The following is a 16,091-nucleotide window of genomic DNA, read 5'->3' as shown; positions in this document are numbered from 1 at the left end:
CATGACCAACAATCCCTTTCTAGAGCAATTGAAAAGAACTCATTTGATAACTCAATTGTGTTAAAAAGCTTTGGGTAACAAGGAGTGAGTTTGTTTTTTAAACAAAGCTGATTTAAAAAAACGGGGATGTGAAACTCAAAAGAAATACAATCTCTGACTTTCAGGCATAGGCAAAAGTGTCACATAAATCCAACCTGTTTTCCATTGATTGTTAAACAGTCACTTTTACAGCTGTAGGCAAAAGAACCCTGTTGTGAAATACAATAGTTTGAAACACAATGACAATATGCACCTTCTCCCAAAATCTGTGTTTTTTTTCTTCCAGTTTTAAAAACGTATTATTGACAAGCCATTCATCTCACTGGCATTGATGCTCATAAAAAGAAAAGCTTTTTCAAACATTTCTGGAAATACAGTTCCTTCTATGCCAATCCTGAAGATCTTTTCTGTAATAAATTGTGAAGATTATAAAATCATAGCTCTATTAATAAAAAATTAAGCAAGACCCCGCAATTTGTAAAATGATGGCAATTTACGACAAAAGCTATTCACTACAGCTACAGAAATCATTCAGAAAGCCAACAACTTGTTTCTAGGGTCAACAGGTCTGGTCAGTACCAACAGTGTGAATATTTTCCATGTGATGTTCTCATGTTGCCTTTACCCATACAGACAACTCTTTTTAGGAATTGACAGTCAACAGAATTAACGGTGACCTGAGGGGTTTTTGCAGAAACACCCCAGATGGATTTTGTTTGGTAAGTTGAAAGCTGAAGAGCAGTTAAAAAAAAAACAGACAAGAAACAACACAATATCAAGGGATGCTCCCTGGCAAATACTGTACTGTAAGTGAGGAGAAATGAGATGACCAGGGGAGACGGGCCTGACTTTAACTTCCATGGTAGATGAGCCTAGCTCCTCGCACACTTCCAAGGGACAGTAGAAACCACTCCCAAGATGCACCTCTCACTCCCTCTGCAGGACAGTCACCAAACCTGGCTCTTCAGCATGCCCTACTTTCAATCTTTTAAATCACAGAATTTTCTTCTGCTCTTCTCAGCGCTATATTCAGTAGTCCAAGCCGTCTCAGGCGATAGGGACAGCTGCCAGAGTTAGTGGATTTCACTCTACTTCAACCTTCCCCGGCTCACACCCACCACTCCCCCGAGCTCTAGCCCGCGTAGCTGAACTCTGTGTTTTCCACTTGGCCCTCAGTGTTCACAGGGCTTTTCGAGTGGATTTTGCTGATTTCTTCCAGGGCACTTGCCAGTGAGTCCAGGTCTCCATTATCCTGGTGCCGGGCTTCCCACAAGTTTAGGATTACTGCCGATGGACTCTTCTGCTTGGCAAAGTAGGACAGGTTCCTAACAGGATGGGGGGAAAACGGAACAGAATTCAGATAGTGACAAAAACCATGCATATTCTTATATCTGGGCAGCATGGTGGTGCAGTGATTAGCATTGCTGCCTCACAGCACTCATGCCCTAGGTTCAATTCTGAATCGGGGGTGCTAACTGTGTGGACTTTGCACAGTATGTGCTGACTGTGATCTCCATCCGGGTGCTCCGGTTTCCTCCCACAGTCCAAAGACATACTTTTAGGTTAGGCTTGTGGGAAAAGTGGCCCTGGTACGTGTCTGTGCATGTCTGTTTGCCCTGCAATGGACTGGTGTCCTGTCAAGGCTGTACCCTGCTTTGTGCCCGCTGCTTGCTGGGATTGACCCCAGCTCCCCCACGACCCTGAATTACAAGAAGATTAGAAAACAGATGGATTTTTACATTTCATACAAACTATTGCAGATACAGCAGTAGGAACTGGAATGTCCTCAATATTTCTTCATATCTATGCAGTACATTTAATAGGGCAGCTCAGAAAAAGGCTAACTGAGCGTTTTGAGTCTATTGAAACATGGTACAGTACTGTATGTCAAGTATAACATTTAGACTGGGTGTTCTTCAACAGTTTTTGTTTACTATCAGTCGACTCAACCTTTTATCAGTCAGGCATTGTGAACACAAAAATCCCTATAACTCGCTGCTAGGTAAGAGTCCTACAAAATGAAAGTGATATATTGTTAACCTGTTGGTGACAGCAAAATGTAACGTGATTGTCGGTGTACAGAGAACTGTAAGGAACTAAAAACTAACTCAGCTTTAATTCCTAACAGGCCTTGTTTTGTGCTGTTGAAACTGATCACCAAGCTGCCTGCCCATTCTAGTGATCTATTGCTTCTATGCTCGGCAGTAAGGATAGACTTACCCAGACCTGTCTCGCATTAATATAGCCCCCTTCACAAGCTCTGTTTCTGAGTAACTGTATGTTTGCAAAAAAACCCGAGACCCTGTAATCAGTTTATTTTCCTAAAAAGATTTCCCATTGTAGAAAAGAAATACATTTTCTGTGAAGTTCTTTTTGACTAATTTAATCAAGTGTTGTAGTTCACATAGGTGTCCAGCAGAGGGCAGTGTAACCTTGCATTAAAACAAGTTTTATTATTCAATCTCGGGAGTGCCACCTCTTGATACTCCTTGCAACTGAATTTGGCGAAATAAAAACCGTAGACACTCTAATATTTTTTACATTTGGTTACATAAAAAACGTATATTTCCCTGCAGATTGCTGGAGTGCAACCAGAATTGCATTCAGAACGTTAAAAATTATGGTCTTTCACTCCCTAAATGTGTAAAGAATAGAATTTCTTACTGCATTGAGCAAATATTAATTGTGGAGTTTTTTCATCGCTAAAAATGTTTTTTTCCTTTTAATATACATGACACATTGAAAGATCAGATATCCAAAACATTAACACATGATTTTTTTTTCATACTTGAAAAGGTGTGGTTTGTTCCTGCTAATTTTTAAAGGAATATGTTTTTCCCTACGGTGCTCATTTGTACGTACACCCCCATGAGTGTCTCTAACAGCAATTAATCTTCTGAGATGTACTGTGCATCTTACAGCCCATCTATAGTTTTGCAGGTGTTTTACAAAAACAGGAGGGATTATAGTTGTACTACAAGCGGCACTGTTTCTGTCCCGCTGGCTTTTCCTCTGATTTTTAATCCCCCTTAAACCCAACAACCCGAAGGAAGAAAAAAAAAGTATTTGGTCACTTGTCAGCACTGGGAAGCTGAGAGATAAATCGCTTCTGGTTTCCGTAATGCAAACCCCCCACCCTCGATCTATAATTAAATCTACATCGTATCTGACAGTATCTGAAAATGATACCCGTGATAAACCTGTGATGGAGAGCGACCATCAGCAATACCGCAAGTACAATATGATGCAAGATAACCGAGCGAAGACGGACGCAGGAGTAAATTACCGATGGCATTCTGAAATGGATTCCACGTGCACCAGAGTACCACAGCTCTCCCTTGCTCCACACTTCTGGCAGGGGCAAAGTCTCCAGAGGACATGTGGCACAATCAGCCGAGGCTCCCAGAGACATAATCACCTCCTTCTGCCTTCTCTGGGAACACAGCCCAGTGGCGGCGAGCTGGGACTCCCAGGGGGTACTACTTTCACAGCTGTGGCACTGACTCATATTTTATTATGACCCTTTCTTCTGTCTCCCTGCTCCTGTTATCACACGCTTCTGTTGTTTTACAGCCGGGCTCAAATCCACTCATTCAGGTCCACGAGGTATTACGGCTTGCATTTCACCTCTCCTCTCAGTTCCACATTATAGCTATCAAGTTATTGGAAATCATCAAGAACATATTATCAATGTAGCCCTGAAGGACTACAGACATTCTCTCTCTCCACTGAGCTTGTTAGCGAGTGTGTAGCTCTTTGTTCAGTTCCCTTCTCAATGGTATTCCCCTTTAAAAACCTTCTTTCTTGCAAGTACTTTGAAACTGAACAATAAGAACGGCCAGTCTATTTCTATTATATCTATCCATCCATTTTCTAAACGCTCCTTCCAATTCAGAGCCTATGCCTGCAAGCAATGGGAGCAAGGCAGGGTACACCCTGGTTGGGACCCCAGTCCATTCAACGGCACACCCACTCAGACCAGGGCCGGTTTTCCCAGAAGCCATGTAAGGTGCTAATATGTTTTTGGACTGTGGGCAGAAACTGCAGCATCCAGGATTAGAGTCCTGCGAGGCAGTATTGCACCACCATTTTTCAACATTTAAACCCTGTTCAGAAACATCAATGGATAAACAGCGGATCGTGTGCATTTTTTCAGTTTATCACAGTTCAAGGGGGGTGATCACCTACAGTTGTGAAATAGTGAGCACTGGAGGCACAGGAAATCAACAGATCAAAGACATTTGTTTGTTGAGAGGACGTGAACTGAAAATCAAGGATTTCAAGGCAAAAAAACACAACAAAAACCAAGCACCTTCTTTACTAAATACATCTTGGCCATTAAATTAAATCCTGACCAATTATCTTTATACTGAATCTGACAAACAGTAAGCAAACCGTAGGAGGCTCTTGACAAAGAACTTGCCAGACAACAAAGAGGCAAAAAAAAAGAATAAAGCAAGCTGACTTGATTTAGCAATTAATTATGTGGAACCGCTGGCTCGGAGTTTATGGAACTGTACTTGTGAGAATCTCACACGTTTTTCCACTCTTACCTCTCAATGTGAAGCTTCTGTGCTAAAAGCTGCCAGTCTTTGCCCTTTGCATTAGTAGTGTCAAAAGTGGCACAGATTCTTTGCCGGATGGAGAAGGGGATTTTGAAGGCTTTTGGGCCAGTCTGAGAGGTCACAGTACAGTCTGCTTGTGTGAAGAATGGAACGGTTTCCTTTTCACTCTATGAAACAAGATGAATAGAGGTTAAGAGTGAGTGGATGGATTCCCAGGCTAAGCTGTATGCAGGGCAGTAATGCCCTGGTTGTTGCTGGCTTCATCACATACTGGTGGGGCTGCAACTTGAGATAGCACTGACATGTTCACCAACGTGTACAAACAACCTGTACAAATAAACAGAACAGGCACGAGGGAAAATTACACAAGAAGGGAAAGACCTGAACGATCATACACACACTTTTTTATCTTCAGCCACATCTACAATCATAGTTAAAATATAGGTGGGAGTACAGAACATATCACTCAGCCATGCTGTTGAAGCAGATACCCTTGTTTCTTTCATGAAACAGCTGGATAAGATCCTTAGATCAATTAACTACTAATTACCAAATGGGCTAGATGGGCCAAGTAGCCTTCTTTTAGCTTGTAACCTTTCAAATGTTCTATACTTTCCTAGAAAAAAAGACTGACTTCCAATTAGAAAAGATAGAGAGAAGCCTCAATTTTTGCCTTAAATCACTTGTTATTAAACCTTTACAGAATTTACAGCATTATGTTTTATCTTGAACGCTTCTTTCGGCTTTTCCCTGTACCTACAGAAAACCAGACCAGGTAATTACTCAACAGTCCACCAAAAAGTACTCGTTTGTCTCATACTTCAAAAGAATGGCACACACAATTTATACAGGTTAGTACATGTTTTTCCTTACTAAGCATAAATGCTTTTTCGCACAAATTCCTTGTGATTTCGTTATGCTGCATCAACAATACCTAAACAGACATCCGATTTTTTGGTCACATTGTATTGAAAGTATTGATGATTTAAAAATAAATGTTAAAAACATCAAATATGTGCAAATAAGCATATCACTTTTTATGAATTGACGGAGAGCATGGGTACTTGTGTAGAAATGGACTGCACGAGGCCGAAGGGTGTGAATTTAGATATGCTTTTCCCCGTCCCCAGGAGTCGACTAACCTCAACGACAGATGTGTAGACCTGAAGGATCTGCTCGTGACCTTTGACCTGTCGCACGCTAATCTTGCAGGACAGCTGGGTAGTGGCTGGACTATATCTCTCCAGAGAGAAGGCACAGTGCAGGGGCTGCTGGTTGCTGCACCACACTTGAGAAAAAGGGAATTCCTGGGGAGAACAACAGCAACATTACGTTTGTTTAACAATTTTTTGAGCCTGCTGGCCTTACTTAGTCTTTGGGATTTGACCCAAACCTCCTTTTCCTATAAAATGACAAGGATAGAAATTAAACTCATTTATCAAATACTAGATGCTTTTATCTAAAACAACTGTGAAGTGAATATACCAACACCTGCCATAGCAAGAGCCAGCTACAATAGCACCTTGTTTTTTTAAACATGTCAGAATATCACTATTATAAATCAGGGGCAGAACAAGAACTTCAACCAGGAATTGTCTGTCAATAATTTACAATTTTTTTTATAGGAATAGGAAATTTATGGGAACCTAGGAGATAGAAATGGTTTCTGGGGGTGAAATGGGTGAAAATAAAAGAGACATAAAAGAACAGTCGCCATCAATTTGCATTTTTTTTATTTGGGTCCATATATTATGTGACTGCTTTTCTTTCTGCTTAAATTGTTTTCCATAGCAATTACACATTCCCTGCTGAACTGCTAATTACCAGGAGGAGGAAATTAATCAGCCATTTTTCCAACTGGTATAGCTTCAGAGTGCAGTGCCTTAAGATAGACTTGATTTAACAGCAAGGACAAAACCACCAAGAGCAAAATAGAACAGACTCAAACTGTTCTTACAGCCTGCCTTTGGACATCACCTTTGGCAAAGGGCTACTATTCAAACTATATAGTATTCTGAAGTATATTCAGAAGTAATGTGGGGAATCCGTAGAATTTCACTATCTGGGATATATTTTAAAGGAGGCAGGGGTATTTTATTTAAATGTGGCACTGGTCATGCACATCTCCAAGTGTGGTAAAAGATTAATTAGCTTAAGTGACACCACACTGAGCAATAGCAAATGAAAACAAAAAGAAAGGGGAATGTATACCATACTTATGTAAGACTTCAAAATAATAAGAATACACTCATCTTTAGATATACAGTATGAGCACAAATGGTTCCAAAATTTCTGTTTGTAGGCCAAAAATTTTAAAAAGGATACTAAATTCCCATTGAAATACACGTAAAAGTCTCTTCCTCCCAAGTGCTTGTAACTAGACATAAACCAGCTGGGTTTATGTGTTTTTCTGATATATTTAAATAGTTTGGCACCATAAATTGCTAAGTATAAGTTACAATAAGTAGAATTTAAAAACACTTTTTGTTTTATGCAAGCTCAAATGTCTCAATGAATTAAGAAGCAGTTATGTGGAAAACTAAAATTAGTGTATGAACAATGAATATAACATGAACTAATCAAAATCTCTTACTTAACAAAATTGTTTATTATGTTAGTTAATAAATCTTGTGCAAAGATAGAAGCAGATGGTCCTTCTCATGCTGAAGGTTAATGGAGCAGAAACACAGGACAGCTTCAAAAGGTCCCTTGTCCTGTGAACAAGAGCAGTTTACTACCTATGAGCTGTAAAAGCGTGGGGCTGTGTTTTCTAAAGATGAGCTGCCTACCCATACCTGACAAGTGGTGAAGGGCTTGATGTTCCACAAAAACTGTGGGACGTCCTGGATAGACACCTGGAGGCTGAAGGTGTTAGCTTTGAACAGCAGTGTCTTGGGCTCTTCCACTAGTTGTCCGCCTCGACTCTTTTCGGCAGCAGCTACCTCCTAAATACAAGCCAAAATTGGAGAGAACGTCCATTGGTAATGATAGACACAAAGAGAGAGGAAATGTAGCACTGATGCTGTCTGGAGCTTTTCTTCCGCGATCAAGAAAGGAAAGCAACAAGTAAAAAAACATTTAAAGTGTGGCAAATTGAGGGAATGATTTGAAAGATTCAAGATTTCATTTATCACCAGCCTAGGAACTTAAAGGACAGGAGAGAACAACCAATGCCACAGCTTAAATAATGGTTGATGCACAAACATGGTTTGTTGCATGAAGCCAAACAACATTCAAATAAGGACAACTTCATTTGCATTGGCAAAAAGCCTTTTTTTCATCTACATTTCAATTTGCAGATGTTGCCCAGCAGAGTCACTTTAGCGATCCCTGGAGTACTGCCATCTATGAAGAGTGATGAGTGTCCCAGCCATTCTGAGCTGGCAGGATCCCTTTGTATTTAAAAAATTAACAAATGAGAAGCAGCAACAGAAAGAGATGCAACATGGGGGACTGTGAAATGGAAAAACATGTTGGAAAAAAGATGAGCTATCTTTGCACATTAACACTTGTCATGGCTCATTTAGTAAGGCTATCCCAGCTCCCTCTTTGATACAAAGCTGGCATTAACGACCCTTGTCACTTTGATGAAAGTACTCTTTTTTTTATCAAGCCAAGCGTTTCTAAGCTAAAACCATTGCTATATTACACGTCAGAATTTTTTCTTGCAGCCCAAAACTTTGTTCAGAGTTTCTCAGCAGGGATCAGGTTAAGGAAAGGCATTAAAGGGAGAGAGAAACCACTGTAGTTCAGATAAAAAGCAAGGGTAACCTTGACTGCTGATTCTGGATATAATCTGTGCTGATAGCAGCGGTGATGAAAAAAAAACACAATGTCCATCAACATTATACAATCAGCGTGAGGCCTGATCCACTTCAAAACAACATAGGAACAAAGCAAGAATAGTAACATCCAAAAGGAAATATAGCAAAGGACAGTAGTGACAGGGACTTTGGGAGGGGGTCTAGATGAAGCCCTGGCTTTTTTTCGTGACAACTAAAGAGTTCTAAAGGGAACCCCTGCTGCTGACTACTGCAAAAAAAGACCTTCAAACTCAGTGCTGTTCAGGCAGCATGGTATAGTTAATTTGTATTACCTTCTGGGAAAAAGCTGTTTTCACAGCCCCGTAATGCACTCAGATCTATAATAGGAGACCCGGTAAAAAGCTGCAGTTGAAATTTGGTTCATTGCAGTATTTCATTCTGGGTTAACATTTGTGGGTAAAGGTAAGCTTATTTGAAAAATAGTACAAATTATTTGCCCTACCCAGATTTATGTAATAGTGACATAGGCATTGAGTCTGTTACTTCCAAAGTGTTTAGCCTACAAACAGATTGTGTGCATTCTTTTCTCTGCCATTATTGTCTATACAGTACAGTACTACAGTAGTTGTCTCTCGAGGTGAAATGAATAGATCTTTCATCATATATATTTCTCATCTGAACTCTCAGGAGCTTTTGAAGCATTTTATTTCCAGGTCCTTGGTTTACTGACATGTCAATATTTGTTAAAGAAAAAAGGGATGGAGGAAAACAGAAATAAATACACACTGGGCAAGGAATCAAGTCCAGCAGTTGATGGTTCCACATGACAGGAACGTTTCCTCTTAAAAATGTGAAAGAACACAAATCATCATGAAAAAACAAAATGAAACTGGTAAGTCAATATATTCTCTCTATTTTTTTTCTCATATTACATGACAGTAATCACTGATGTGGAAACTGCCATTCTAATTCCAATGGTACACAACCACAGAAGAGAAGAGAAGACCTTGAAAAGCTGGTGGAGCTGTAATAGTATAATGGATGATTCTTTCTTGCTGTACCTGCAAACAGATGAAGGACATGTGCAGTCTACTCAATACCTTACACATATCTACCAAAAGGCACGCATTAGATTAACATCTTTTATAATATGTATTATACCAATAAGTATAGCAGGACATAGATTCATGGTAGAAAAATTGAAATATGAGTCAATGTTTCCAGTTTTTATTATCCTTCAGTCAGAAAAAATTCTAGCACTATGAATCTGTACAAAGAGAGTAACACTGCCTTTCTCTGTTTATGAAGAGCACCACATGTTCCTATTTTTAAAAAGACTGGAGGTAAAAAGCCTTGTTATTTTATATTTAACTCCTGGCTGTGACACCAGTAAATCTTGTGCAATGCAGCAGGCAGAGCTGCCACAAGATGTCTTGCACATTAGCTCTGTTTGAGATACTAGCTATATAAATCAGGCTGTACACTATCAGTAGGGTTCCAGGCTGTCTATTATTGTTACTTTTATACTCTAATAAAACTGGCCAGCTTCTTGACCTTGTGTTAATTGTCATCAACCAGCACAAAAACACACAACAACAATCTTTCAAGTTGCAGATGCCTAACTTGTGTTGGCACCATAATTTTGTTCTGTTAGTCATTCTTAATGGAATTTTAAAATGCTTTTAATTCATATCCAGTCATTCATTATTAGAAAATCATTGATTCCTGGTGTTGCACAGACCAGGGCCTGTCCAAGAATACCAGTCCATCAAGGGCAACCACAGACATAGGCATAATTTAGAGACAGAGCATATCTTTGTAAGACGGAAGTAAACTATAAGAACCCAGATAAAACCTATATGAATGGGAGGACCAGGCAAACTCCGTACAGAATTCCCGAACTGAACCCAGGATCCCACAGGTGTGAGGCTGCAGTGCTGTTTTAATATTGAAAAAAAGGAAAATATTTAATAAACCAAATTAATTGATGGGGGGGGGGTTGCATTTTTTATTGATTGATAGTTTAATTAAAACTTTCTCATCTTCTATTTTAATTAAATAGTTTGGATATCTAGATTACCTGCTGAGACATTTTTCATTGGGAAGCTGGTAGAAAACTCCAGTGGCTTCCTGTAATTTAAAAAATTAGATTTCCCTCATCCAGCATAGCTAACCTCCTCAAGCCAAGCTCTGTATGAATATTCAAACAGCTGTTTCATTCACATTCACCCATACGGTCACTGCTGTCACTATTTCTCCCAGAATGGTGGTACAGTATGTGTCTGTAGAAGAAGATATTATACTATTCTCTCATGAAACTTTTCCTTTGTAAATGTAAATGTTGTAAATGTAAATATTTTTAAACAGTACAATGGTTCTACTGCCGGTTTGCTTTGGAATCCCCTGTTTTTAAAATTCCTTTGCAGTGTAATATAGTAGTAAAGCAGTGTATGTTCTTATGTACGGTGATATGATGACTGTTTCTAAGGAATGCCGAGACTATAGAAAATCACAGTACATCTACAGCAAAACCATGGTGAAAATATTAAGGTGAATTTACTAAGGTAAACAAGTGCTAGATCAATGGGTCAGCACTTCAGAAGAGTTATCTGTGTTTCATCATCAAAAAGAAAAGTGAAAAAGAAGCTGTGACTTGATCAGAGCTTGAGTAAAAAACAGGAACTCTAAAAACCTTTGCATTAAGTTGCTTAATTATTTATTGGCCAACAAAAGTGTAGCCCTTTTCAACACAAGTGAAATGTTTTTCTTTCTGTTTCTGCCATTATTACTAATAGCAACACTTTGGTGTAAGGAGCCCTGTCCATTCCATCCAAGCTATTTTAGATAAGAAAGTATGGCAATGGAGTTTAAACTAGAAAAGTAGTAGTTGGACTTTAGTGTTAACACAGTTTCTAGTCTGTGCAGTCTTAGGACTCCCATCCACTCTTTCCCATCTCTGTTCCATGTATTGCTCTTACTTGGAAGGCATGAGGGGTGTCATCCACACAGTAGACCCGGAGGCTGTAGTCCATTGAGTTGCTAGACATGCTTCCAAAAGCTGCCAGCTTCAGCCTCTTCACAGCTGAGTCTGTGAGTGGTTCCCCCACCAGAGCATATGTGCCAGGCTGGTCCAGCAACAGGTGGCAGCTATGGGAGTCCATGAGGCAGTAACAGGACGTTGTCTCGTCTTCCACTGACATCACTTCCTGCAGAATGACACAGTGCATTGAAACTAAGGTGTGCAAATTACATCTTATGACACGTCTGTAAGTATTTACAGCCTCAATATTAATACATTATGCATAAAGAGGTTTGAACCTGGTAGTGATTGACATCTACTAATGAGTAGCTCCATCATGCAATAAAGAGGCAAATTAATCAAATATAAACACACTGCAAATACATTATTCAGCAATAATACCTGGTTTGTTGTGCATTTGTAAGATGTATTTAGGAGTCTAAACATAAGCATAACTTAACTAGTTTTATGAAAATGCTTTGACTTGTTTGTTATGGATTTCTCTGTGCTTGGAAGACATTTTATTCCTTGACAGATACAGGAAGGAGAGTAAGCTTTCTCTTCCTACTGATCAGACTGGACATTTTCTTCTGTTTCATTTTTCATGGGATGCATTGAAGCAACTGGTGTGTAAATATCGATTGTAGAACACCCTGTTGCACTGTATACATTAAGTCAGACAACAAGTCAGAAAACACTTTTCATTCCCTTTTGCAATGGGTCTAAGAGGTATCTATACAGAGGAGAAAGTCTAGTTCATTTTGTTGCTAATCTCATCCAGCTGTTTCTTGAAAGATGCCACGGTATCGGCTTCAACAATATGACTAGGTAGCTTGATTCAGGCCACCATGCAACTTATATCTATAATTTGCTGAGATGTAGCTAATATTGGATTATACATTGTAACTTCCATCACAGTTTTCCCCCAAAACAAATTGTGTTAATTTTAGGCATTTTTATTGCATATTATAATTACATATAATAAATAAATTATTGTTACAATATTCAAAGAAATACTAGAATATTAAATTTTAGTATGTATAAAATTTATTTTGCTTGTTGTATCTACTTTTTAATTATGTTCTATTTGCCTATTTGTTTTCTTGTATTAATAGATATGTCTCTGCATGCAAGACATAGAATAAATTATATAGCATAGTACCAACAGAACCAGTTGCAAAAGTGTTCAGATTAAGTCTGGGAGGAATGAATGGAGGGCTGAAAGTCAATAATATGCAAAACCCAGTTACATAATTTAAAACGGCAATGACAGATTTAGTAGGCAAATCATTAGCAGAACAGACAGAGAGATTTATATTCTGTACTTCTGTACTTATTCAACCACAGCACAGTTTACATGAAATAACAAAGCACAAACACTTAAATGCTAAATCTGAGAAAAAAGCAACACATTTTTTACTTCAATTTTTTTTTTTGCAAATGTCAGTTTAAAAAATCACCCCATGTTCCCATCTATTACCTGTCTTGGAGTGCTCATTATATCTCCAGGAGTTAATGTAGGTTTATCATATGAATGATGCTCAACCAACTATCATTTTAGTCACACTCGTAAATGACTCATGCTTGAAATATCTTTTTTTCTTTTTCCTGCAGAAATAACTAGTGGTACAAATGTAAAAAAACCCACAGTGGTATGGATTTAAGCACATGTTTCTGACACTAAACTAAATGTTACCTGGTTTCCAATAGGAAAGTACTTAAAAATGGTACTATCTCTATAATGAGCAAATTCATTCCAAATACCATCTTCGACCAAATGATATTCACAACAAATCAGATGAGTCTAGAAACTTAAATGGTAAACTGAAGTCATAAACTGAAAGGATTCATTAAAAATGAAGAAAACAGATTTTTGAATATATTGATATATTCTGGAGACCTCACAGATGTATGGAGAAAAGAAAATTTCAAGATCCAGACAAAAATCTGCACTGAGAACCTCCATTGCCTCTTCACAGCTGGAGTAAGTCCATCTAATATAAATGGGCTATCACTCTCCAGGCTTTAACAAATATAATTATCTACCACAGGACCCGAACTGGAGCTGAAATGGTTGAACTGAAATGATGCAGGCCAAAGAGGATGATAGCTGAGCCTGGAGTTAAAAAGCCCCTTGCTACGCTGCAGGTATTCAGAATATGAAACAGAGAAAGGATAAGAAGTAAAGGCGAATGAATTTCTTTTTGACCCGTTCTGAAGAGTGTCAAAAATAATAAAGCAGAAATTTACCCAGTCAGAACTTATTGTGACTTATTAGAAAAGCTTCTTACGTAGTGTATAGTCGGGTTACAGGTACACGATGACTGCTGTGGATCAATGATGCATGAAATACATGTCCCTCCTATATGCAAAATGCTTTGGGAACCTTTGGGATGAAAAACCTAATATAAATGCAATTAACTATTGTAATTTTAGAGGTATTGGTCTGCCTTATACCACTTCTAAATCTAAATTAAGGGATTAATAAAATTAATATAGACAAATTAAGATCACAGTGTTAAAATTAATATTTTTTTCATTTAAGGTTTTCTTTCTTTTTTTCTTACTATTTTACCTTTTAACTCGCACAGAACCACGTCTTGGGGAAAAAAGAGGATTGGATATCTGTAGTTTTCTTTGCCTGTGGATTCTTTTTTGTTCCACAGTGCTAACAGGGGATTGGAAGTTATTTCTTTTACCTCATTTTGTTTGTTTTTGGGAAAATGCAGCCACTGGGACTGGTAGTTAAAATGGAGAAATGTTTGAATGTCTTGGATGTGTTGCTGAATGCTCGAGGAATAAAAAATTCACTGTTTCATGGGTGTCAAAACTTTTACCGATATTATGCATAGATAATGAGGTTTGATCAGAGTCTATAAAGTTCACTGTCACTAGCCAGATGTGAAGATTCCGGCTTGGGGTACATTTAAATATGAAACAAACACCAACTACAATGTTTCTGTAATGTCCAGGTGGTATCTTAGTCTTATTTTAAAGATATTAAATATGAAAAATTAAAATATATATATAATAAAAAGTATTCTGGTGAGGTTCATTGTTAGAAGGGAGATGACGTTTGTTGATGTGAAATATACTGTATAGTACCAACTCTTCTAATTTGGGCAACGTCCTGGCAAATGATTGCATCTCCAGCACATGGTCATAAACACTCTATTACTAATTAAAGTTTTATTGAAAAAAAATATTTTAGTTTTCAAACAGCCAATTACATATTTTTCACATCTCTGCAAGGTGTCTTTGAACCCCAGGACCACGCAGGGAGTATTTGTAGTTTCCTCTGCTGCACTCACCTTTGAGTTATTCATCTTTTAACATGTCCCAGGCTATGCAGCCCTCTTACCTGGAGGTTCAAGAGGATAGAATCGCTTGCCTGCAAGAGCCTAGCAGGCTGCAGAGGCCACTGTCTCACTGAGATCTAAGCAAGTCCTGGTCAACTGTTCCATTCCTACCTTCAGTGGTTCTCAGTTGTGTGCCACTGCTTGAGGAATCCCACATGTACAGTAGCCAGCTCGAACCCATGACCATGCAGCTCATTCTGTGCTGGGGTGAGTGCCGCTACATATTGAGCCACCTGGAAGCCCCTTCTATTAAAAGTTCATTATTAAAAGGCAGCCCTGGTGCCTTTTGAACTTCTTCCACAAACTTGCTTTTGACAAGTTAAACTTCACTCTGTTCATACATTTGTTGAATCTCATGATCCTTCTTCAGCTGTGGCTCTAATTTAACCATTTCTCCACATTTGACATTAAATATTAGTATTCCTCTTCATATTACCTCTCCTCATTAGTTATTATTGTTTTCCACCTGTTTTTAGACAATGCTTGATATGAGGAAACACACTCTCTAATATCTTTATTTTCCATCTGCACAATAGTTCTAATTTGTGCCATAAGCACATTTTCATAATCCTTGGAAAGAGATGCAGGTCAAATGTGTTATATGTTCTTTCTTTTTACATGGTTAGGATCATAAAGGATCAGGCAGATGGATGATTAGCAGCAGAAAAATAATCACTTCAATCAGCGGCAATTTTCAAAACACATTTGATAATGTGGCTTCTGGCATCCTCCATGCAGATATCAGTAACAATTCTAACACAAGCCTGATCCATTCCAGCTTTTATATAACCCAACCTTGCAGAGTTGCTCAAATGAAAAAGATGATAAAAAGTACTTGACCAACCTCTGTCACCTTACTGTTTCAACCAGGACCTCTATTTTAGCAGAAGATTAAAAAAGACAACATCCAAAAAAATTTAAAATATTGCAGTAAAATCAATCAAACCAAATCAGATAATTTTATAAACCTGTCAGTATAAACAAGCATTTCATAGATGAAAAGGACAGTATAAAGTATTGTATCATTCAGGTATGAATATACCTGAATTTTTATTCAATACCATGCCTTTGGTATTTAGACAATAAAAATTTAAGGAGATGTCTTGGTTGTTGCAAAAAAAAAACTCCCAATGGGAATTCATTGGGACAATGACCTTTCTTTCATTTTAGACCTTTCAGACAAACATTAACTCATCCTTCCAAAGGTAATATCAATCAATCACTGAACACAATGTTACTTTAGCTTATAGGTTTCTAATTGTCCTGCATTGGAAAGCTCTCTAATTGGAATGTCTGCTAAAATGGACATGGTTTGGAAGAATTCATTTAAAACAACATCTTCCCT

General features: G+C 38.3%; 1 protein-coding gene across 1 annotated transcript in view; it reads right to left on the bottom strand.

Moving 5' to 3' along the window:
• Positions 1-1,171: 1,171 nt before the first annotated feature.
• unc5db (unc-5 netrin receptor Db) overlaps positions 1,172-16,091 on the bottom strand; it is a 40,760-nt gene continuing 25,840 nt past the window's right edge. The window contains exons 5-9 of the mRNA XM_088935479.1: positions 11,347-11,574; positions 7,400-7,549; positions 5,747-5,911; positions 4,593-4,771; positions 1,172-1,364 (exon numbers count right to left, since the gene is read on the bottom strand). Of these exons, the coding sequence (XP_088791605.1) occupies positions 1,172-1,364; positions 4,593-4,771; positions 5,747-5,911; positions 7,400-7,549; positions 11,347-11,574 (915 nt within the window). The remainder of the gene's footprint in view (positions 1,365-4,592; positions 4,772-5,746; positions 5,912-7,399; positions 7,550-11,346; positions 11,575-16,091) is intronic.

The sequence above is a fragment of the Atractosteus spatula genome, chromosome 2, assembly GCF_055471065.1.
Source record: "Atractosteus spatula isolate fAtrSpa1 chromosome 2, fAtrSpa1.hap1, whole genome shotgun sequence".
Lineage (NCBI taxonomy): Eukaryota > Metazoa > Chordata > Actinopteri > Semionotiformes > Lepisosteidae > Atractosteus > Atractosteus spatula.
This window is presented reverse-complemented; position numbering and strand designations above follow the sequence as displayed.